General features: G+C 39.0%; 2 protein-coding genes across 4 annotated transcripts in view; one reads left to right on the plus strand and one right to left on the minus strand.

The window, feature by feature from the left end:
• The first annotated feature begins 423 nt into the window (after window positions 1-423).
• The window catches only part of LOC136849835 (glycoprotein-N-acetylgalactosamine 3-beta-galactosyltransferase 1-like), a 42,504-nt gene continuing 17,316 nt past the window's right edge, over window positions 424-25,611 (plus strand). Inside the window, exon 1 of the mRNA XM_067123303.1 lies at window positions 424-556. Within this exon, the coding sequence (XP_066979404.1) occupies window positions 532-556 (25 nt within the window). The 5' untranslated portion in view covers window positions 424-531. The remainder of the gene's footprint in view (window positions 557-25,611) is intronic.
• LOC136847078 (zinc finger protein 879-like) lies at window positions 12,042-19,843 on the minus strand. 3 transcript variants are annotated; one of them, XM_067118372.1, is made up of 3 exons: window positions 19,652-19,843; window positions 15,557-15,649; window positions 12,042-15,383 (listed from the first exon to the last, which is right to left on the minus strand). In XM_067118372.1, the coding sequence occupies exon 3, from the start codon at window positions 15,371-15,373 to the stop codon at window positions 12,845-12,847; it is 2,529 nt and encodes an 842-aa protein (XP_066974473.1). In that variant the 5' UTR covers window positions 15,374-15,383; window positions 15,557-15,649; window positions 19,652-19,843; the 3' UTR covers window positions 12,042-12,844. The 3 variants fall into 3 exon arrangements, with proteins under 3 accessions (XP_066974473.1, XP_066974484.1, XP_066974465.1); XM_067118383.1 differs by having other exon boundaries at window positions 12,042-14,943; window positions 15,220-15,649; window positions 19,652-19,842; XM_067118364.1 differs by having other exon boundaries at window positions 12,042-15,649; window positions 19,652-19,842.

Raw genomic sequence — 25,611 nt, forward strand, 5'->3', positions numbered from 1 at the left:
TTATATATATATATATATATATATATATATATATATATATATATATATATATATATATATATATATATATATATATATATATATTTTATATATATTTATAAATATTCTGCTGTTTGCCCTCTATGCATTTCTTTGTTGGAATATCATTCTGACAAAGGTGGGAGAAGGCGGTTGTATTGGCCGGGTTCGCGTAGGCAGTTCAAAAAATTAATGTCTGTTCATAGCAAGACTAGGTAGCTTTAGGGACCTAACCCCATAGAAAAGTTTCCACAAATAACCCTTATTGTAGGTGGTCTTAGGCTACTTTTTTTCCTGTACTCTGTTTGGCGGATGTTTTGACAAAATTTCAGACCCCAAGGGCATAAAAAGACGCGACCCTGTGTGTCTGACCCAGTGAGGCCGCAGAGAGAGCTTATCTATCGCGAGTGGAGCACGTCAGCTCTTCCGGCTCTTCGGCCCTTTGTCTCTCCGTCTTTATTTGTTAGTGAATTGGGAAGACTGCTATTATCAAGACTTCCGATCGTCCGTTGTATGCGCAAACAACTTGTCGTCCACGGTAAGTCTGATTCTTGTTCAAAACTTCGTCGATTTACTAGCATCTTTTTTCTGTATTTCCAGTTTTCCTTTTTCCTGCTTCGCCACCATCTACTGTAGATAAACCTGGTAACAATTTGCTTTTATGAAGTCTAGATTAAGAATAATTTATATTGCTTATCGACACTTAACTATTCCCATGAAGTAACTAGGAATTAGGGAAGGTTAACAAGTTATTTACAGCATTTAGACAGCCTTGTGTCTTGATCCCATTGTTTGGAAGAGCCCGTTGTGTTTAAAAACATACAGAACGAAGAGAAAATTGACTGCGTCCGAAGTTGGGCGACTGTTAAAGTAATTGCTTAGCTAATTGCATATTCTTTGTGTCAAGTTTCTTCTCGACTGACGACCTTATTCAATTAATAATCATCTGTCTTTGAGGTTAATTTGTAGCTTCAATTGACAGGTTACATGTTTCCTTGGCACTCAGGGCCTTATTAATTATATTAATCAAGTAATAAACTCATCAGCCAAGCCCCCATACATAGCATTGGCGATCTCGCTTAGGATATAAGTAATTTAGAGAAAGAATCTGGAGAAAAATATTAATTACAATTAATTCTAAAGAGAAAAGTAAGATATTTAATTTAATTTTACTCTTCCAAACAAGGAGACAGCACAAGGCATATAATAATAAGAATAGTTAGAGTACTAGGTATAATTAAGAATTAGCGTAGGTAGGAAAGTGTGCATTGAGAGCAGCGTAATTCACAATTTATCTTAAGAAAAAGAGCATTTTTGCTGTGTTCGGATATCGTGTGTGCATTCCAGTGAAGGTCGCAGGCCGAGTTACCGTGTAATTGTTAATATTTTGCTATTTTCCTTGGCCAAGGATTAATGCATGATATTGATTTTTTTTTAAACGAGTTAACTCATGCGCGATAACGAGCGGAAGAAAGCATGCCTCACGTATCTCTCGAGGGTAGAGACAGCATTTGCGAAGTTTGTTGAATTTCAAAAAGCAGTAACCGCGTTCGTCACTCCCGATCGGCATTAAGTGTGTTCATAGCGGGAATCATATCAAAACACCGTGTCAATGAAATAGCAAACGAACGGCAATAGTTAATTTTACCATAAAATACATTTTTCAGCAACGTAAACTTGGTCCCATCCGAACTGCACAAATCTATTGCATTGTCTTGCCAGGGCCCACTCCTTAAGTGGACAGTTAATTCGCACGAGAAAGAAAAATAACAGAGAAATAAGCGTTGTATGGTAATTTCGTTTTCCATCCTTAACGTAAAATCCTTTGCAGTTGTTGGTATATTTAGAGTAAATCTGTATTCCTGCATTTGATTAGTTCGTTTTGTGAGAGGAATTCGAGTGCTTTGTGTAATTGAAATGAGAAAAGCGTGGTTCGAAATCAGGGCAGTTTGTTTTGAATTTTGTGCTAACGGGATTTGTCCGCCATCTTACAGCCTCTTTGTTGTTATCGTTTGTGTTGTAAGAGCCCCGACGCTGCCTCTTCCAAACACGTGTGTGTTCGTGTGTTCGTCAATCGTCATCATCGAAGTGGACAGGACAAAGCCAGTGTCTCGTTTTCCCATACAATATTTCCGTCTGTTCTCCCTAAGCATTGTTGTCTTAATGTATGTACAATCACCACTACTTGCATTGCCATGCAAGCATTCTAATCATGTACTCATAATGTTCCAACGAATCTTCTGTATCAAACTGTACGTGTGTTTCTGTTTGTGAAGGCGCCAAATGTCTCTCCATTTCACATTTATTATGCTATTGCATTGTATCCATTAATCTGTCTTGAATCTCATGCAATTGGCCATATGTAGAATTTCCTGGCCTTTCCACTGATGTATGTTTCATCACCGTATGTTAATCATGTCTCTTGATATCGCCATCTGTTTGTCTGCCGACAAACACAGATGTCTGAACCTTTCATCTCTGTTTTACCTGTCTGTGTGTAGACGCTACATTACCGCTCGCACGCGTCAATAACATCTTCGAAGATTCTGTACATTTATCTCAGTAAGGAACAACCAATAAACCAGTAAACACCCAGCCAGTATGTCGCTCATTCCCCAGTCCTTACACTGGTGACCCGAAGGACCCGGCCGACCCAAGATGACGACCCACGCGCCGATAGACCCTTCGCCGCCTCGCTGTTTCCCGCCGTTCCTGAGTTCTTAGTAGAAGTCCGACCCTCCGAGATGACCCACTCCACCACCGAGCCCTGGATGCCTCCCTCCAGGAAGCCTGAAGCCGCCCCACACTCGTACTGGGCGAGCTGACCAACGAAGGACCAGCCCGTCATCCTTCAGCCTGCTGCCGCCCCTCTCAGCTGGCTACCAAGGATCAGCCCGTCATCCTTCAGCCCTCGAGCTGGCCACGAAGGATCATCCGGCGTCACCCTTCAACCAGCTCCCGTCCTCCTCGAGCTCCTGCTGGCGGTGCCGCCCCTTCAGCCTCCTACCGCCCCTAGCCCAAGCCTCCGAGCCAACTACAATTGTCGGCAAGACAATTTCCGCATCGATGCCTCGCTTTGTGGGGAACATTGTAAGAGCCCGTCGCCCGGCGCCGTCTCTTCAAACAATCAGGCGTTACACACGTCTTGGGAGAGTATGCTTGTAAGAGCCCCGACGCTGCCTCTTCCAAACACGTGTGTGTTAGTGTGTTCGATCAATCGTCATCATCGGAAGTGGACAGGACAAAGCCAGCATCTCGTTTTCTTTCTCTACAGGAACGCTTATTTCAACCATACAATATTTCCGTCTGTTCTCCTAAGCATTGTTGTCTTAATGTATGTACAATCACCACTACTTGCATTGCCATGCAAGCATTCTAATCATGTACTCATAATGTTCCAACGAATCTTCTGTATCAAACTGTACGTGTGTTTTTGTTTGTGAAGACGCCAAATGTCTCTCCATTTCACATTTATGCTATTGCATTATATCCATTAATCTGTCTTGAATCTCATGCAATTGGCCATATGTAGAATTTCCCGGCCTTTCCACTGATGTATGTTTCATCACCGTATGTTAATCATGTCTCTTGATATCGCCATCTGTTTGTCTGCCGACAAACACAGATGTCTGAACCTTTCATCTCTGTTTTACCTGTCTGTGTGTAGACGCTACATTACCGCTCGCACGCGTCAATAACATCTTTGTAGATTCTGTACATTTATCTCAGTAAGGAACAACCAATAAACCAGTAAACACCCAGCCAGTATGTCGCTCATTCCCCAGTCCTTACAGTGTGACCGGTTGTTTGCCTCAAAGCCACTTTTGGGGGACTACTTCATTGGCGTAGTACCCCCCACCCCTCGCAATATCTTAGCCAGACAGACTTTGGTAGATAGACAGACTAGGACAGGGTTCCATACCATAGATAAAAACAATATATAATTTAGTCAGGGAATGATAGGGCTTAGTTAGAATTAATACAGAGAACAAGTTTCTATACAAATACCTGACGTAAAGAAAATCATATAAAGAAAAGAACTTACAATTTTACTCTAAACTCATTGTAGACGTTCGGCTTTGCTTACGATTGTTAAAAACAATCCCCTCATTGCAAGACGACATATCTGCAATTAACAACCCTGCCAGTGTGCACTTATAAAATTTTACTTAAACTTTTCTCAGGCAGCACAAATTGGCTGACTGAATATCTCTCTCTCTCTCTCTCTCTCTCTCTCTCTCTCTCTCTCTCTCTCTCTCTCTCTCTCTCTCTCTCTCTCTCTCTCTCTCATATATTCAATTAAGCTTCCACATAGCCTAACCGAGTGTACGTGACCCTCTTCAAGGAAAGAAGGGCCGACACCGGGACAGTTAATTAAATTAAACCAAATAAAAGAAACACCTCTGTCCCACAATTAGATGAGGACAAGTTAAAATTAATTACAGTGATAAACTGTCGGTCACAAGTGAGGCCTTTTACCCAGACCTAAGTAGACAGTGGCTTTTCCCCCTCTGAAATAGAATGGGGTTGTAGCACTGCAGGTACTGGGACCAGACACTCACGAGGATCTTAAAAAAAGCAACCACAAATTCACTTTTCCTTCCACAGTGCCACTAATTTGCAGCACTGTCATCAGCTGAATAGCTTACTTCTCTCTCTCTCTCTTTTACCTTCCCTTTCTCTCTCATTCAGTTGTTACACTCTGCTGGGGTAGAGTGCATTTCCTCCCACATAGCCTAGTTGGACTCAAGTAAGGGGTTCCTAGGAACACATTGGCACCATAGTGCCACCAACCAAGCAACTAGATAAAAAAAAAATAAAATAAAACCAGACAAAAGGGAACACAAAAGAAAAAATCCTTCTGGTACCTAACCTGCACAAGTATACAGTATAAGGATACTAAGTGCCACCAGTGTGACCTTTACACGGCACACCCAACCACAATGCCACCTTGTGAAAGGGTGCCACGTCACTGAAGGGACACTTCCTCGCTGCCCAAGTACGCTCAGTTGACCCGGTTAGACGCCCTTCCCCACCAGAACCATGGCAGCAGAGAATTATAAAACCTTCCTGGAACTGGGGACGGCGGCAGGGCTCACCGGATTGGAACTTGCCACCTGGGTCAAGGAGCAAATGGACGACTTGGCCAAGTGGGAGAAGGAAGAAAGACTCGAACGGCGGAATCATGAAGCCGAACAGAGGAGGTATGAAGAAGAACGGAGGGCGTATGAAGCCGAACAGAGGCAGTTAGAAGAAGAAAGAGAAGAAAGGAGACGACAGCACGAGTTAGCCTGCAAGGAAAGTGAGCTAGCTCTCAAAGAGAAGGAGCTCGAGCTGGAAAGAGCAAAAAGGGAGAATGCCGAAGCTATGGCTAGACAGCAAGCCTCCAGCCCACACCTGCTGCACCCAATGCTCCAATCTCGAGCATTAATTCCCTCGTCCCCAAGTGGACTGAGGACAAGCCAGAAGCTGGCTGGAGAAAATCGAGGCACTCTTCGATAACTACAGCACCACAGAGACAGAGAGGGCCTTAGTACTAGCCAAGCCTATGGAGGGAAAAGCTAAGGCAGCACTTCACTCACTAGAGAAGAGCCAGAGAGGCAACATGGTTGAAGTTCGTAGAGTCATCACGAAGGCCTACGAAATAACCCCAGAGAAATGGAGACCGCGGTTCCGAGGTCTTGCCAAGGAAGTCGGCTGGTCCTGGACCGAATGGGCCTGTCACAAGACCCAGTCTGGTACCCGCCGGTTCGACTCCTTGGCTTGCACAACGTTTGAGGACCTCTTCAATTGGACCATGCTAGAAGACCTTTACCAATGTGTGCCTGGGCCCCTTGCCATACTATATCTTAATGATAAGCAGCCCACCACACTGATGGAAGCCTGCCGCATGGCCGATTCGTGGGAAACCTTCAACCAGTCTCACAGCACCTCTCAGAAACGCATCGTTCTGCCGGCCTACCTCTCAAACTCAACTCGCCCAAAGAATGGACTGCCGAGCAAGCCTACGTGCACCCACTGTAAGGTGGGGGACGCTGAAGTTGTGACGATACAAACTAGGCACTAACAAGCAGCCTACTACTACCAGCCAGAACTCCTCTCCTGCTTCATCCACTCAACCCTCTCCTCCAACAGGTACTGCAGGCCACGGAGCCCATACAAGAGGCCCGTGCAAATCCTGTGGTGCTGCCAGCCACTACAATGCTGGATCTCCGGCCTGTCCACATCATGTCCCCACCACAAAGTTCGTCAACCTCATTAGCATCTCATTCTCTGCGGCCGGGCCGCACAAGATCCTTTACCCTGAGAGACTGGGGACCCAGTTCATCTCGGTGGCCCCACTTCAGAGCACTAGCCTGCCCGTGACCCTTCCAGTCACAGTGGACACTGCAGCAGACATTAGCCTGATCGCCAGGGCCCAAGTGCCAGCCGGTGCCATGGTTAACGAGAAAAGCCGGTGGGAGATGAAGTGGATAGAGGGTCACACCATCACCATTCCCACAGTCAAGCTTCAGGTTATGACACCTAGGGGCAAGCTAGCCCACCGCCTTGGCGTGGTGGGTGGAATTTGGCCCGGAGTGGACTTCCTGTTGGGTTGGGACCTTCTCTGGGGAAGCCCTTTACCAACGCCACTTTGCAGCCACGCTACCTCCTGTACGAGAACCGGATCAAGACAAAACCCCACCTTCCACCCACTGAAGTGGTCTGCGGAAGGGGCACACACTGAACCATTCTCGGCCTAGCCCTCTCCAGTCGCGAAGGGCTGGTCCACAAAGAGGTCCTCCCTCTCCCCGAAGAGAATTTCAGGAGGAGAAGTACTGCTGTAGGACGTGCAAGCGGACAGGCCGCTCCACAAATTGGGAAGGTTGCCCAAGTAAGCAACGCCCAGCGGACGCCCCCGAACAAGACTCTCTGAGAGGCTACAATCTCCAACTGGGGCGGGAATCTCTGCCGCAGCCAAATTCAAGTCATCCGCGAGGTATCGTACCTCCGGACCCCTTGTCAGGCATGCCTGACCCTCAACTCCTTGCCTCATTAAAGCATCCATGATGTAGCCTAACTAGGTCGCAAAAGCTTCAAAAGTGTTCTTGAATACTATGAGTTACATCACATTCCTAAGGCATTCACGCCCTCGTGATGAGTTACCTTCCCCTTACAGATGCATCATAGAACGAGGAAATACCAAGTACTATTACCAGAAACCAACAACAGTCAAGAATCTTTCCCCAATGCTATCTTGCATGCAGTCATAAGAAATACCTCTCGGTGTTTGCGTGCATCCATTGCTTGCTGGTAGCTCTTCATAAAGTACAATTGCAAAGATTGAATCTTGACCTATTCCTGGCACCAACTTCAGTAATGGCAAGTGACAAAGAATAAATTATCATACAACACCAAAGGGTTTTCCATATGTAGTAACCTGTCAAACACGCCATAAAAGTGTTATTCTTGTCTTACAATATTCTGTCTACACCCCTCATATGTCAGTGAGTTAACTTGAATACAAAATTTTTTTTTTTTGGAATGAATTGATGATGAATTTTGAAATTTTATATTGCTGAAAAATCCATAACACAAACCCAGCTACTGGATGTTCATTGTAATAACTACTGCCAGGTATATGTTAGGGTCACTTACTCCTCCAAAAACCTTTGAATACAAATGACCAGCAAATGTGGTTATACTACAACTGCAGCCAGTGCCCAGGTGAGTAACTGAGGGTTTGAGAGTAGCTGGAGTTTCCAGTCAAAAACCAGTTAAATGCCAGGAAGAGGCAATGGGTGGCCTGAATTCCCCTCCCAGATGGACCTCAACTAATCCTGCTATATATACATTCTAAAGGGTGTTTGGCTGATAAACTTTGTGAATTGTTGGTCCCCATCCTACAGTCCCCTAAAAGACCATGCTGTCCTGAATATACTTATTTCCTTAGTTTTCCTGGTAGTAAATCCACCCCTAACTCTAAGTATTTCTTTGCTTGGTTGAGAGGAAAGGAAAATTTTTAGTCATGACAGCAGTATGGGAAGGTGTGAAAAGAAATGGATCATGTATCTGTCATGGAGGACATCATGATCCATAGGTTGGTTCAGTGAGTCTTCTAGATACTCCTGGTTTTCTGTGGTGGGTCCTTCCTCAACTGTTTGCAGATCAAGCTAGGAAAGTCCTACAATCACTTTTCCATGCCCTCTTAAGTGATATGGTAACTAGAGTACTCCTTCTCTAGGTGCATGCCTAATGGAGCATCCATGAAATCTTACCACAGTAATGCTTCTTTCATCGAGGGTGCCAAGGTATTCCTACTCTTTGGAAGTGATTAACCTCCTCTTGCATTGCTTGGTCACCAAATTGGAAATAAAGTCCAGCACACTGTTTCCATGTATTCTTTCCTCCAAATAGTATAGTATAGAACTGCTCTGCTGATGAGTGCATCACCTTGTGGGACACTGTTGATTCCACAGATTCATATATGGAGTTCCAGAGTTCCCATCCTTATAAGTAAGCCCCTTTAGGCCTGTGATGCTATCCTCAAAGGCAGTGTCAAGGCTCACTAGTACCCATTCATGAACAAGGGAGTAGCTATCCATTGCTATAACACTGTTCTTTTACAAAAAAAAAAAGAATGTTATTCTCCTAGTCTTTCAGATATGTCAGCCAAGACATCACAGTTCAGATGGACATATTCCCCATTACTGCCCATGACAAAATACTTAATTGCTTCAACCTGAAATGTCTACAATGCCAGGAATACTGGTTTAAAACTTGTGTAAATAAATAATTAGAATGAGTATTTAGAATAGGAACATATATGTTAGTTTTACTTATCCTGTCCTAATACTAGTTTTTTATATGTTAGGATAGTCAGAATGTTTCCTTGGAGACCAACCAGTAGAGATCTTTAATGATCTTAAGCATTTTAAACAAGTAAAAGAATATGTGATTCATAAAATTCCAATTTAACACTGCATACAAGTGATTGATATATATACACTTTCCATTATTGCTAACAATGTCAGCTTGGGAATGAGGATAAGCAACAGAACTAAACTTCACCACATAATCAAATTGTGCTAAAATTTGTTTACACACACACACACACACACCACATATATTTACTGGAAGATATGGTTTGTCCTCTGGAAATAATGCAAAATAAAGGTGAGAGACAGAAGTGGGCTTTATAGTTACTCAGTCCTGCTAAAAGATGACCCTATATCAAGGAGATGGTACTACTGTACAGGTTATGTAAATTATATGGATGCTGAGCAAGTAGCCAGTTAAGATCCATTACAGTATATAACTGGAGCACATCAGGCCTCAGACTGTGATATATAACAATATGACAATTGTTTCCACATATGCAAGGTTTGAAATGAGGTAACTAAAGGCAAAATTCCATGTGAAAAAGAATTAACACATCGCAAATTTGTGGATGTTGAAAAGATATTTGTCAAAATAGCCTGAGAAGCAATTAAATGGGTGTTACAAGTGTAGAGTGTACAGGAAAAGTTCATATGCATATAACAGTAATAATATCATGATACAAGCTCTAGAGTAAAGACAGAGACAGGTGTGTCAGAAGATTTGGTAGTCATCAAAGATCAGCAAGTATTTTTTCTTGTTCACCACATTAATGAAGGAAACTACAAATGCCTTAAAAATGTGTCTAGTATGGAGTTGAGGAATAGAGAAGGAAGAATGAAAAATCAGTATAAACTATATGAAGATTTGTGGCAACTTTAAAATAAGTACAGTAAAGGACATTTTAAAATAAGTAAAGGGCATCATCTGAAAAGTGACCATACTTACAGTATGGAAAAGGTTCAACGATTAATGAAATGTTGTACTATGTATATAATTAACTACTTGTCATCCTTGGGGAAGCCCAGGACATCAAAGTTTAAATGAAATAAATAATGCATAAGAAAAGCTAATTATATAATGGTGGATAAGCAAGCCATGGAAGAGAGAATATTTAATTCAACACGGCAATACAGAACAGTATACTGAACTGAGAAAGGCAGTATTAAATTGGCTGTAAGGATTTGAGAGCAACCGACTATATAAAGAAGAGGTAGCTGAACTTTGGCTAAACATGAGAATACCATTTGTAAACAGAGAAATTATACTAGCTTTCATCGGATTTTGAAGAGAGCACGACTAGAAAATGATGGAAACATTACCCTGGGTATTCTGTGGATAAATCTGTGTATTCATGAGTTTTGGGAACAATTTTTTTTTAAAAAGGTGGCTGCAGTAAAGAATTTTCTTAAGAATAATAAAATAGCCTTATTGTAGGTTAAAAAATAATACACAACACATAATGAACTGCACTAACAGAAGGTAAAGAATATAAATAACAATATTACTGAAAATAAAATACATTAAGAATTATTTCCACTGCTGAATATGCAATTGTGTTCTTTTCTTTATAGAAATTTTTGTTATGAGAGTAACAAAATGGCCTTTTTTACAAAACAAATCATATAACATAGACTGTACTGTAATGAAAACCTAAATTAACTGTGATCATCATTATATGAAGACCCCCCATAGTAGGGTAGTGCCATCAGTGCGCCCCACATGGCGCACTGTAGGCATTGCTTTGCAGCATTCCTTTGGCCCCTAGGTGCAGCCCTTTTTGTCCCTTATTACTGTATCTCTGTTCGTACTCTCTTTCTTCCATCTTACTTTCCACCATCTCCTAACAAGTGCAACTGCGAGGTTTTCCTTATTACACCTTTCAAACCTCCTTTACTCTGTTTTCCTTTTAGCGCTGAATGACCTCATAGGTCCCAGCGCTTGACCTTTGGCCTAAATCTTATATTCCTATCCTTTTTGAAGACCAGAAGAACATTTGTTAGAAATTAAAAAATACTTTTGGTACCACATTTAAGTTCCCCTTACCAATTGTCCATGACTCCTAAAGATGTATCATTATTACCATGCCACAAACATATCTTTGATGCAGCTTTTCTTTTACTTATGCAAGTACTATACAACTATTGTGTGTCACTTCCACCCAGTTGAAAATACAAAGTGTATAGAGCAGCAGCTTTGTATCTTGTTACATTACTTTTACTTTGTTATTTACTTTGTAATGACGTGAAAAATACAAAAATGTCCATATAGGACATTAGGATTTAAAATCAGTGCTTACTTGCTTTTAGCTGATAGGCAAGTGCTTCTGGGTTATTATTTCATATTGAAAGATTATTTCACAAAAATTAATTTTTTTAGTATTTTAAAAGATGTTTTCAGTATTTCCAACAAATTCTTTAATTAGACATGGCAGGATTTTGTGAAATTTGACAACCTAACTTGTGTGGATAAAAAAGGACCAGCTGTTCAAATGTAATTTCTAAAATATCTTCCTTTAAAATGTTCTGTAAAGAGACATAACTCTCAGAGAGATATATAACACCATGGCAGCAACTGGTGGTGATAAAGAACCAGTGATTTTTCGTCGCCTCAGGGAGGAGGCACAAACTCTCAACAGCCAAGTAGAATGCCAAGACACTAGCCCATATAAGTTTCACTAAAAGGTCTTGTACTAAAGAACCATTGAATCGAAATATTTTGTTTAAACAAAGACTATATTCATATCTCCTCTTTTAAGGTTAAACCACATACAGTATTTGTATATGAACTGCAGTAGCCTTGGTCATGGGTAATTTTTTGAGTAACGCAGCACATACATAAAACAGATAGACATTAACTATTTTCCAGTTTACTTATAAACGAAAATTTTTGTTACACTATTGCTGTCAGAGTTAGCTGAGAAAAGTGTAAAGAAGATTTACTGGCTTTTCATAAATGCATGCAAATAACTGACTGATTAATGTACACTTTTACAGGAGATCTGAATGCTTTAAATGTTCACAATGCTCTAAATATTATAATTATTGTGATCTTGAAAGAATTTGTCAAGAATCAAATTTCCAATTAAAGAAGCAGGTAGTAAGCTACTGCAAATGGAATACTTTGCACATCTGATACCACAGTGAATAAGAATATAACATACCACTGTACTTGTGCTTTATTCAAAAATATATTACACCAACATACTTGAACTGTATTATCTTCTTAAAACATTCAGTAAATTAAAAATAATCAGTAATACATTTGTAAATTTTTTAATTGTAAAACAATTCATTTTCACAGAGAAAATACCAATATGCCTACAAAACGGGTAAGAATAAGTGTACTGTACTGTACAAAATTTACAAATGATTTCATACACATAACTTCTCAAGGACTTTAGTCCAGTCATAAATTATTATTACAAACAACAGAAATCTTCAAATTAAGAATTGCTCAAAACTCCAAATAAGAATTTGATATGTTGGCACAGAAGTCAAAGAAAATGCACCCAGATGGTACCCATACCAAGGTAAGCATGTAATTGCATTTTCTCTTTTCATTATACTGTACTGTATAACTTAGGCAATTACCTAGCTACCCAAAAGACTACTGAATTTTGATTCTTCTATTGCATGACCTCATTCCCAAATTTTGTTGGCACTAAACACTTGTAAGTTATGGCCAGTCCTTACATATACATATATTACGTTACATTAGAATACGTATACATACTGCTATTTTTAGAAAAAGACGCTATGTAACAAAACACACTTTATAATTTACACATCAGCCTGTTAACATACACTGATCAAACGTACTTAGTCAAAATGACAATGCTATAGTGAATATGAAGACACCATGTCTTCTATATTATTAGTACCAGTTACAATTAAGAACTACATTAGGAACAATACTCTGAGTATGCTGACTTTAAAATCCTAAGAATTATTCAATTTAAGTCTTATTATACTAAAAATATATTACTGTCAATTTCTTCCTCTTTGATTCTTATTTCCCCTGGGTTACTGACTTTCTGAGGAGGCATTTTTTCTGCGTCTTCAGTAATCTTTTCCTTCTCAGAGTCATCTTTCCCATTGTTCCTTACAGATTTCTTGGCACTACATTTTACAGCATTGTCTGTATCACATCCTAAAACATCATTAGCATCTCCTACATCAAAGGACCCCAATGTTTCATCATCTGACTTGTCACTCTGCTCTTCTGTGCTTACTAATACTGATTCAATGCTATCACTAGTCAAAGTGTCAAGTTTTCCCTTGTATCTTCCTCGAGCATTTGCAAATACTTCCCAGTGGTCATTGGGATTTAGCCCATGTATTTCATCCATGTGACGAAGAAAACTTGGCTTCCACATATATCCCTTGCCACAAACCTGACAATTGTAAGTTTTTTCTCCTGTGTGGGTCTTAAAATGCTCTCTTAAAGTGTCCTTAAATAAGAATGCTTGACCGCAAATCTCACACACAAAATCTCTTGCACCAACATGGATCTTCATGTGATGCTTGAGGTTGCTTTTCAGTGCAAACTTCTTGCCACATTCATGACATTCATGAGGCCGTTCTTTGGTGTGGGTAACCATGTGAGTGTTCACACTACTTGTATTTCGGAAAAGCTTACCACATACTGGACAAGGATATGTCCTCTCATCATTGTGTACTTTCATGTGTTCAATGTGACTTGTTCTGTGCAGAAATCTCTTGCCACACAACTCACACTGATAAGGCATTTCACCTGAGTGAATACGCATGTGCTTCTTAAGGGTACAGTTATCAACAAAGGCTTTTCTACAGACCTCACACTGATATCTTCGATCACCTGTATGCTGCTTTGTGTGACTTGTAAGAGCACCTTTCTGAGTAAACAACTTACCACAGTCCTTACATTCAAAAGGTTTCTCTCCAGTATGAACCATCATGTGGAGGTCCAAGCCACTTTTTCTTGCAAATGAATTATTACAAACTTCGCATTTATGTGGCTTGTATGTAGAATGACTTATCATATGGCTGTTCAGACCTGAGGAAGACACAAAAGTTTTTTTACATACTTTACACTCATAAGGTTTTTCTCCAGTATGGCTGCGAGTGTGATACATCAAGCTTGCTTGCTGAGTAAATCTCCGTCCACAGATGGTACAAACATGAGGTTTTTCCCCTGTGTGAATACGCATGTGCGTTGTTAAATTGGATTTTTCTGTGAATTTTTTTTCACAGACTGTACAAGCATATGGTTGCTGACCTGTATGTAACCACATGTGTTTGGTGAGGCTTGTTTCTAACTTGAACATTTTCCCACATACAGAACAGCTAAATTTTTTCACGTCCTCTTCAAATTCATCCATTTTCTTTTCCCTTTTTTTGTATTTCCTTCGTGGAGTGCTAGAAAATGTTATGACAGCCTGAGAACTTGCATTGTCAATATCATTGGTAAACGTCAGGTCAGCATGAAGGTTCTTTGCATCATCCATTATTGCCCCATCAGTCTTTTCACCAATATGCAACTTTGGTACTTTTACATTTGTTTTTCGAAATTTTTTCAGTGTTTTTAAGGTGCCAGACTCATTTTTAAGCCCATCTACTTGAACATCGGAGTTTTCATGCATATGCACATCTTCAACCATTTTTGTTTCATTGAAAGTCCTACTTTCATCACAAACCGTAGTCTGTACACTAGTGCATTCCTCAGAAGATTTCCTCTTGTATAAGAAATCCTTATTACTACAGCCCTCTTTTCTTTGAAGTCTACTTTGATGGCTACCCTTTTTTTTACCACCGTCTTCATTGATCTTAGATTGTTTCTTTCTTGGACTACATTTACTCCTCCCTCTTCCCACTGAAATTATGCTGGCTTCCTTGGTTTCAGAACAAATCGATTCACATGTGTTGGGCACTTTTTCAATACTAATTTCTGGTGTTAGTCGCCTTAAGAGAGAAGCAAAATCAGTGTTTGTTGCTCGAACTGATGATGATTCTTGAGATAAAGCATCTTCTTCATTCATCTCATCACCCTTGCTGAGCTTTGTACTTAAGTGAGTCAATAATCCTCCTATCAGAGACAAATAGGGATTGTGTGATGTTACTACATTTGACAGCAATTGCCTATACATAGCCCAGCTCAAAAGATTCTGAGCTATTACTAAATGACTAGAGTTGCTCATGTGATTATCTGCATTTTCACCTAAGCCTCCTGAAGTAGCAACATTGACTCTCTGTTGTGCATTCAAAATATTGGCTAATGCATATGCCTGTAAAGCTTTGTATATTTGTACCTGATTAGCAACTGAGACATCTAATATTCCAGACAATTCATTACTAGTCTCACCATTTTCACTGTGACGATCACCATCAACATGCTCAGATGAACTCTCCTGAATGAAACCATCTTCCACAGAGATAGTCTCCTCCTTACAGACCAATGGAGATTCATGACAAGCTCCATCCTGGGTCATGACTGATGTCCCCTCACCAATCTCCATGCTTTGCACCCTGAATAAAAAAGTTTTACTTAATTTTTATCATAATACAAACTACATACTGGCAGCAGTAGTACATGAACCTTGATACTTGCAATGAACTTTGCAGAAATGTGGCTTCAAGTATACACAGGCTCACTAAAATCTCATCTCTTCATTGCCTGCCTTCACTGATTCTTGCATTACCTGAAGGAGTAACTTTATTTCATGTCTTCATGCATTCTTGCATTATTTGATAAGAATAACTTCTTTGCCCGCCTTCACTCATTCTTCTATTACCTGAAAAGAATAACACACATTATAGCTACTCAAATTTGTACTTGTTTACAATTATGTCATAATAAAATTACCGTAATGTAGAAACCTAATGATTATTTTACTTCTCAACAGTTTTGCTAAAGAATAATTGCAGCAACTAAGTAAACAATCCAGTGCCTAAAAATATTTATTATATTTTAATGTAAAAAAGCATCATTTTATAATTGCTGGTTAAGGCTGCAGGTAACACAACCAGACATAGTAATACATAAAAGAAGAACTGAGTAATGGTTAAGAGCATCAAAATATCTGGAAAATGTTCCTCTGCATTGCCATCCTACATACCCCTTCTAGTCCTGTGTGTTTTGCAAATAATACTGGTGTTCAAGTTAATTGCCAACATATTTAGAATAGTGAATGGATGTATAAAGCTTGAGAAATTGGACAGTCACGTGAGAAAGGAAACAATGGAACTACTGAAATGGCAGATGTGGTGTATGACAAGTGCAAGATCATTTTTGTTTCTCCTACACATACAAACCAGTATCCATGGCAATACGTGTACAGTAGTTGGAAATGCTCACTGAACCTTTGTAACAAGGTGGTTAATTGGTGGTTGGTGAGTGAGATGAGTTTATTACCCAATCACCTTTTGGGAATCCTTAGTGGATCACTGAGAAGGAGAGCTCCCAAACACCATACTCACAATGGTACATAGACTGAACAGAAAGACAAGACAGACAGGATAGAGGGGAAGAACTAAAAGAAAGGAAGGTGAAGGCAGAAACTGTTTTCTACCCACACCCTAATACGTACCTCTTACTCAGCCGTCGGCTGCTACTGTGAAGACACTTAGGATAACAGCCAGTGCACCCCACAGAATATGTTGAACAGAATTGACAGTTTTTGCAGGGCGCAAACAACTAGGACACAGGTCGTGTACACACATCCAGAATCACTATCCTGATGCTGTAAGAGGGGTACAGGATTGTGGGTACAGGATTCTCCTACACTCTGAACACCTCCCCAGTGCTGACCAGTACCCAGGATCATCAGAAGTAATGGTGGTAATCCCATAAAAGGATTAGAGGGGTTCCTAGATATGAATACATACTAACAATCCACAGAAGTAAGAGAATGAGACTGAAAGAGTAGAGAAGCACACGCACATGTTCAGAGCTTCCAAGATTCTCCTCTCATCCTCCATGAAGAGTGGGCTGCACTAACACTTCTGATACCATGTGTCTGAAAACATTGTTTGAGTAATGTTGGACAACTCTACTGTAGTGGTTTACTTGGAGAACTAAAGAAGCACCAAATCTCCATCACCTGTTGCTTTGCTATGGGCCGAGGCTATGAACACCGCTCCCTTAGCCAGCTTGTTCTCTGGGAAAACATAACATCTTCACAGATTCCCTAAGCAGACCAGTTCAGAGAAAGACCCCGCCAATCTGTCAACACACAATTCTGATGACTCCAGTATGGCCTTAAGAAGCATAGTTTCCAGACCTTCTCGAGGCCCCGGTGGCTTTGACAAGATAGCTCCCCAACCAGAAAATATTTCTTCATTATCACCATTTCTGGTGGGCTTCATTTACACACTTGCAGGTTATTAAGCAGAGTTTTACAAAAAGCTTCTTGAGCCAAACTGCCAGTCATTGCCAATGGGTGTTATAGGAAAGGCTTTGATCCACTCTGTGCCACTTTTCCTCAGGTAATAGACTTATTGCTGTTTCAGTGGGAAACCAGGGGTCCACTGGTGTCAGTTATCAAAGGTTGTAGATGTTCGTTATTAAAGGTTTTTGAGACTTTGACTCCTCTAATAAACTATAAAGGATGTGTCAGTGAAAGAAACTCATCTCAGAAAATGTTCAAACCACCTTCACGGGATGTTTCCCTAGTTTTAAATCTACTCTCAGATTTGAGTTCCAATAGGAGTCCTCCTGAAAGGATTTATGTATCAAGATGGCATTCTTGACAGCATAAGCCTTTGCAAGGTGGCTAAGTAAGTTGCTTGCTGTTAGCAGCCAAGTTACACCAAAAACTGGCACAGTATTAGTCTTTTGTTTTTCCTGGATGTGTAGCCTTGATGTATGGATGAGCAGCTGTCAGTGTGAGCTCTCGATTTTTGAACTGTGTAAGGTTGAAGCACTAGTAAAATACTGTTGAGTACTTGTTGCTTTCAGTGTTTCACTGTTCAGATCCCAGGTCTCTTGTTCCTTGTTCTGTAGAGATTTCAGTACTTCATGAATTGTGAGCTTCCTTTGATTTTTAGTATGTACCTTTGATTTTTAATATGTAATTTTAGCTTGCTTTTTAAAAATTTGGAATACTGTATTACTATTATGCAGTGATTTTTGCCCCTGTTTAGAATGGGAGTATTTAATGTTTTACATTTTCCTTTGTAAGTTTATTAGTTTACGTATTTAGTACATTTTTGCTGCTTAATCTACCAAAACAAAAACAGTTACCTTTGGTTCTCACTTTGTCTCAGCTGTTCAGTAATGTGTATTACTGTTTATTATGTATTACAGTATTATGGCATTTGCATGTTATTTTTGTGATTAGTATCATTTCCCTTATTTTTCTAGTCATTATTGGGAAAAGTATTTTATTTTATCATGCATCAGTGTATTTGTGTTGGCTCTGTAATCAAGTTTTGCAGGTCCATGTCATCCATGGATAAGGACCCACATTTGAATTGCCCTTCAAGTAGAGATCAGCAATGTCCCCCTCAAAATATTTGTTCCGTAAGTGTTCACTGTGTTCCAAGGTGGGTGTACAAACATTTTTTCAATGTCACAGGTGGTGACTCTTCATTGTTTTGTTGTGCAGGGCCCTTGGTTGTCAAAATGTAAGTTTGCTGGACAGGGCTGCCTTTTCTGCCAAGCAGCCTTTTGTGTCAAGAGCACTCATAGTATTTCCAAAAATTTGGTTGCACCATGCCATTTACATAACCTTTTTAAAACTGATAGTTATTTCTTTTTCAAAAGTCAGTTTTACAACTACAAAGAGAAATGTTTCTTCCTTACAAGTGAAAATGTACATGCATTTAGGTATTTAGGTACATAACACTAAATGCTGTCCATTCATAAATATGTTTTATTATTTGAATGCTTTCCACAGAATTGGATATGATACAGTAGCTTATATGTCAGCAGCCTAGCCTAATTAAAAAATTAATAGTAACCTATAGTATTAAACCAATTCACTAGTGAAAAACTTCGTTCCTATATTACAGTGCACAATATTATACAGGTCTAAGTAAACTTAATTATCATGGGTTAGTCATGCTCCAGTGTTAATTAAACTAATACAGTACTGTATTACCTTTACATGTTAGTGTTTTGTACAAGTTCTTTTACTGCTTCCCTTACAAACAAAGATTATTTAGCTGCAAGATTACAACATACAGTACACTAGTTCACTTTTAGTGCTGTGCCTAGTATTAGTTTTGCATAAACTTATACGGCAAGATGCAAAATGGCTAGATCTACAAAGGCTAAGCAAGTTACCACTAAGACCAAGATGCAAAACGTTACCAATACTCAATATCAGCGTTGCCTACCCCAGCTTAAGTAATACTAACATAATCTTGCATTAATTCAAGCTACCCTAGGTTAAGCTAACTTTTTCTCCACCGTCAATCATTAGCCTAACCCAACCTCCACTATAAGGAGGAAGATGGTAGTTTAGGCTAGCTTACGTCAAGCCAGGAATTGCAGTCATAATCTAATGAAAAGGATTAAAAGTAAAAGAGGGAGAGAAGCCAGATGGATAAAGATGCAGTCTACAGTATGCTCTACCCAAGACTGACTAATGGAAATAAAGACTAGGTAGGACAGACAAAGTCTACAGCCCAGGAGGCCCTTCAGGTACTTCTAAAAGGCTGAAGCTTAGACTAGGAGGATATTAGATTTAAATCATTACCACTACTGGCAGGCGTTCTTGATTAGTTTGAAAAATAGAACATTTCAGGCATAAAGGCTCATCTAGTCCTAAAACTTTGGTTTTCAACCTTACCCTGTATTTGCAAAGGTAAGGCTAAGTGAAAATAGCCATTATTATATCTGCCGACTGTCAATGACCCGTAAACAAGGCAGCTTCTTCCTTTTAGAGGATTAGAATTCTGGTCCTGGGCAGCATTAATTTTCTTTTCCTTTTTCTCCCCAGCTTTGGTCGTCTTTTCGTCGCTACACGGGTTAGTCAAGTCAGGACGCATTTTTGCTATCAATAATTAGTAATATGATAATTCCAATGGACCACTTTGCAAAATTCATGATGAATAAAGTTAACGCTAAAACACACATCACTAAACTTTGCACCATTCATGAAAACACGAATAGCAGGCATGTTTTGTTGCAAAGCACTAATACCATTCGTGTGTAAAGCTATTATTGTTGCATATATGCAAACCTTCGTTTTATTTCTTTGCTCCCGAGACAATATAACAAATAAACCAATGGAGGAACCGCTAATTCCTATAGAAAAAATCATAATACGACTAAGAAGACTGAAAGCATAGAAAGTGACAGGACCAGACCGCCGAAGTTCTATGAAGCACTAACGAAAAAAAATTAGTTTTAACCCCATCTTGAATTACAAAATGGCAATAGAGGCAGTGAAAGAAACCCCAGAATATTGCAAGAAGTCAAAAGCCGAGAGAGATTATTAGGAAAATCCCGTGAAGAATTCTTCAACTGTACAACGTATAAGTATGTAGTATTGTCTGCACTGGGATAAGATAAGATTTGTTCTAATGACCATATCTTAATAACGAAGAATCTTAATCCATATATCCCTGGTATGCTCAGCAGTTTTTAAAAATCGTAATAGTCCCATTAATTGTTAAAGTTTTATACCCATTGTATATGCTTTCAGTCAGTTACGCGATTGTTCTTCAGGAGGTACTCGAAAGGCAAGGAAAAAAAAACATTCGATATTGTTGAAAACACATTGGTCAAACCTAAAAGAAGCTATGAATCATCGCATTATTATTATTATTATTATTATTATTATTATTATTATTATTATTATTATTATTAACTTGCATTATGCTTTCAATATGCATGTCCATTAACAAATAAAATGCTCAGCCTAAAAAATCCATTCTGTGTTGATACGACATTATACAACCACTTCAAGGTGCCTCAGTCCAGTACTCACAGTTATATTCAATATTCGGACATTTATGCAGTAATCATTTGGAAAAGGAAATCAACAAAGGCACGAATTTTAAAGCTAGGAACATTTCCTATGTAAAAGACACGTGAAGGATGAGTCATTTGTGTTTACATTGGGTTTCAGATAAGAGAATTTGTTAAGCGTACGACGAGCCACGTTTACAAGGAAGTTTTTTTTCTGTACTTGACTGCTAATCTCGGTGATATCTGTTCAATCCTGTTACTCTTTGTGAATGAATCTGTAGTCTGGATCATATTTAGACTAATAGCATTAGTGTATTGTGGGTTTTTCCCATCCGATAAGAGATTTTCGATGGCAAGTGGGCTTTATCCTCTGTTGAATTCATAGGAGTAACATCCATTTTTATTGCGAGTCAGAGGAAAGGAACATTATTTTCGTGTCTGATTTACGATTATTTTTAAATTCTTTTTAAAGAACATTAGTTGTTAAAGCGTGTTGTTATAGATGTCGTAAACTGTACTGTAGCCAAGTCAGAAAAGAGCATTCGATTCTCGCAGGATATTCTGACTATTTGGCGTTGGTATGTTTTAAGTTTAAATTCTGACACACACACACACACACACACACACACACACACACACACACACACACACACACACACACACATACATATATATATATATATATATATATATATATATATATATATATATATATATATATATATATATATATACATATATATATGACATCCTAATACATTACCTGTCCGTTGAGGAAGACAGGTGTCTTCGAAATATAACATAACGCTATAAAATCTACCCTTCAGATATTTCTATGGGCTCCTTTTATCACACACACACACACACACACACACACACACACACACACACACACACACACACACACACATATATATATATATATATATATATATATATATATATATATATATATATATATATATATACATACACACACCTTTCGATCAGCGAACATGTTCCTGTATTGACATTTGCTTTGAAAATGTTAACAATTGCGGCTATTGTGTGTCGATTGAGCATTCGCTTCGAGCTATCATTGAATGCCTTCAAAAATTACGTGATGTGTCGTTGCATGTCATCAGACTGAAAGGCAACATCGGATCATCTCATAAATAACGCGTTTGGAAAATATTTATGGCATTATGACAAAATAGTTGTACTATTTATACAAATGAGTTTTAAACTGACTTCCACTTAAAACAATATTTTTTGAAGGTGGTTCCCACGAAAGCAAGTTTGCTTATTTCCCGCTTCAATTGAGAGAGACCAACCGATAGGGCATCTGTCTCGGGGATTTCTTGGAACGGTTGAAGATACCGATGTAAATAATTCATCCACTTTCAAATAGTGAAACCGGTAGGTCGGACGACTTAAGTATATTATATTCAAATAATGTTCATGAGTGAATTAATTTGCGCACTTTCGCTTCCGTCTCATCGGACTGCGATAAATAGAAGGGTCAAGTGCAATGAAGGTCGAAGGTTATGTAAGAAGATCCTAGAGACAGGTGGCTTATCGATTAGTCTCTCTCAGTTTAAGCAGAAAGTAAACAAACCACCCTCAAAAAATATTGATTTAAGTGAAAGTAAATTAGAAGTCATTTGTATAAATAGTGCGTTTATTTTGTCATAATGACATAAATATTTTCCAGCCACCTTATTTATGAGATGATCCGATGCTGCCTTTCAGCGAGATGATATGCAACTGCAATGTTTTCCATTTTTTGAAGGCATTCTGTGATAGCTCGAAGCGAAAGAATGCTAAATCAAAAGCACACGACAGTGAACGCAACTTGTAACATTTTAAAAGCAAATATCAATATAGGGACGTGTTCGCTGATCGAAAGGCATATGTTGAAAAAATTTTTTTTGAAACGAAAAATTCTTTGACATGTATGACGATTATTGATCTCTTGCGAAGAACGGATTGCAATTTTGCGCTTTTAATTGGACGCGTTGCCAACAAACCACCGGGAATTGATGAAAGATTACAAGGAAGACTCGGTTTTCCAGAACAACACAGTTAAAAGGCGGAAATATGGAATCCAGGTAAATAAGTCACAGAAAAAAAGTCATTAATTTTTCCTAGGTTGTGACCCCCAAGTGTTTTAACCTGGTATGTATCCACCTTTGCGGCGTGTTTTGTACAAGCCCGTTGGGGATTACCGTAAAAGCATAAAGAAAAGGCTGTTTTTTTTCTGACTTTTTTCCTTGCCAAAATTGTGACTTTTTTCTGTGACTTTTTTCCTGTGATTTTATTACCGGCCACCGAAATATGAACAATTTTTTTTTTATTAAAGTCACTAGATTTAGTGACTCATTGGAGGAACAGCTGTCCCTCATTAACCAAGAAGGGGACGAGGGTATTAACAAGAATTACTAATTATATTTAGTTTCTCTTTTCAGTCTCCTTCAAACATATTTTGTGGGATGGCGTCAAGGTTGCATACAGACTTGGATTTACATGAATATTATTTTTATTTGTTAGTTTTTATCAGTGCGGATTACAAAAAGCTCAGGCTGCTATTTTACGAGTGGGTCCAATCCATCTTATGTGATTTATAAATCGATTGTAAGCAAAAAAGAACGTTGTTCTTTTACCTGTTCTATCTAATTTCTAATTTCAATTTATTTTAGCCTTTTATTTGCTTTTCTGGCCCAAATCAAATTAGCTAAATCCTATAAATAGGATTAATTTTTCGGTTCACATCAATATTTTTCAAAATGTTCCTCTATCAGCAAGCCCCATGTTTTATATTGATTATTTGCTATTAAATTTTTAAGGATTGTGTCCAGTGTCACGTGTTATGGTTATTACACTCATTTGCATCAAGCTAATGTAGAATCCCTTCAAAAGGTTAAGTGAAACGGGTGTTTCATGTATCTGACCGAAAGGCATCGTCAAATTATTTTTCTAAATAAATAATTCGTTTTAAAATGCTTATGCCATGATGACAAAATAAATGTTCTTGTATGCAAATCACTTAAATTACTTTCAATGAAAACCTTGCTTTTTAAAAATGTGTACTGCTTAGTCGTCGGATAAAATGTCAGTACTTTGTACTTACCTGAATGAGCAAGTGCTGTAGCTAACAGCTGCCTTTGGTCCTGTACCATTCCTGAACGTTTTCTAAAAGCGCCCTGAACGCCGTAGAGGGTCAAGTGTCGTCAGTGCACCTCCCATGATGCACTGAATTTCTACTCAAGGGACAAAGTTTAGTCACTTCTGCTTTCCAGTGTCTGATGCATACATACTCCGTATGGAGGTAGTGCTGTCACGGTAGGGCATACTAAAAGTTGTTTGCCCCTTTGTGGGTAGTGCCGTCAGTGCACCTAATGCAGTGCACTGTAGGCATTACTTCAGGTTCTTTGCAGCGTGCCTTCGACCCCTAGCTGCAACCCCTTTCATTCCATTTACTGTACCTCCGTTCATAGTCTTCCCATCTTACATTCGTCCCTCTCCTTACAGTGCGACTGCGACTGCGAGGTTTTCCTCCTGTTACAACTTTCAAACTTTTTCCTGTCAATTTCCGTTTTAGCGCTGAATGACCTCATAGGTCCCAGCGCTTGGCCTTTGGCATAAATTCTATATCCTTTTGACCAGTCATTGCTTATGATGATATATTATAAAATTACCTTGATAATAAGATACTTGAAAAATTCAAGAGAGGAACAAAACAACGGAATCTTCAGTTAACGTAATATTAGTACACTGGCACGCACAGGCACTCAGTTACGTGGAGAAAGCAACTGAACGCCTCCAAACATTCTCCTTACCCTACATTACTGACATGCTGACTCACTGAGCGAGGTCCCCAGAGAACTGTCATCTGATTAAAGCAATGGAGAGATATTTATGTTAAAAGATTGCTTGTCTTTTTCTTTCGCCGATTATATTGCTCGAGATAATCGAAGTTTTCTTATAATCAGTGTGGCTAATTTGGGATCCGGCGGTTTCTCTAACAGAACCTTAGAATTTCCTTTGAATGTATCGCGATGAGTTTAGAATAAGTTGGTATCATATTCCAAATATACGATTTCGGAGTTCCTTAATTATAATAGGAATCATGACATATTACGACGTAAGCACAGGCCAATAAAAAAAAAGACCATTTCTCATCAGTGCTTCTCATCAGTCACTCCTCTACTAACTAACGAACTGTTCAGTAAAATAACTTCAGCTAAACATAATCTCTCGTGTCAGTTTGAGTGGCTGTCAGCATCAAGGTTTAGAGAGTATGTACTGTATAAGGAGGTCTTGTCAGCACTGGCCCAAAATAAGTCCTCTTCTGCGCAGGTCGAGAACGTGACGTCAAAACAACCTCGCCTTAGGCTACCACGAGGACACAACTTATAAGTTTTTAAGGGAGCCGTGGAAACATTCTTTTCCTTCTTTAACCACTTTATATCGCTGGGGTTCTTAAGAAACCTTTCGACAGAACCTGGTATTCTGAACTCCGTTAAGATACTAATCTGAGGCAGTGACGAAAAGTGAGCGGGCATTTATAATTTCATTTGACGAATTGCAGTATTGCGAAAATGTGGAGTTATGATAAAGATACCGATACTATGTATGTGCCTACATCTGAAATGCAATGTGTGATGATAAGAGGTCTCATGAAATCGTGGAAACAACATTTTATAACTTTGATACAGAAATATCTAAGAATCTACTGTTTGAGTTAATTATTAAGGTTGAAAAATCTGGATATCCTGTTGTAGGTATGGTTAATGACTTGGGGCCAACAAATGTCAAATTATAGAATTCATTAGGTATTGGTCAGTATTATCCGTT

The sequence above is a fragment of the Macrobrachium rosenbergii genome, chromosome 2, assembly GCF_040412425.1.
Source record: "Macrobrachium rosenbergii isolate ZJJX-2024 chromosome 2, ASM4041242v1, whole genome shotgun sequence".
NCBI lineage: Eukaryota > Metazoa > Arthropoda > Malacostraca > Decapoda > Palaemonidae > Macrobrachium > Macrobrachium rosenbergii.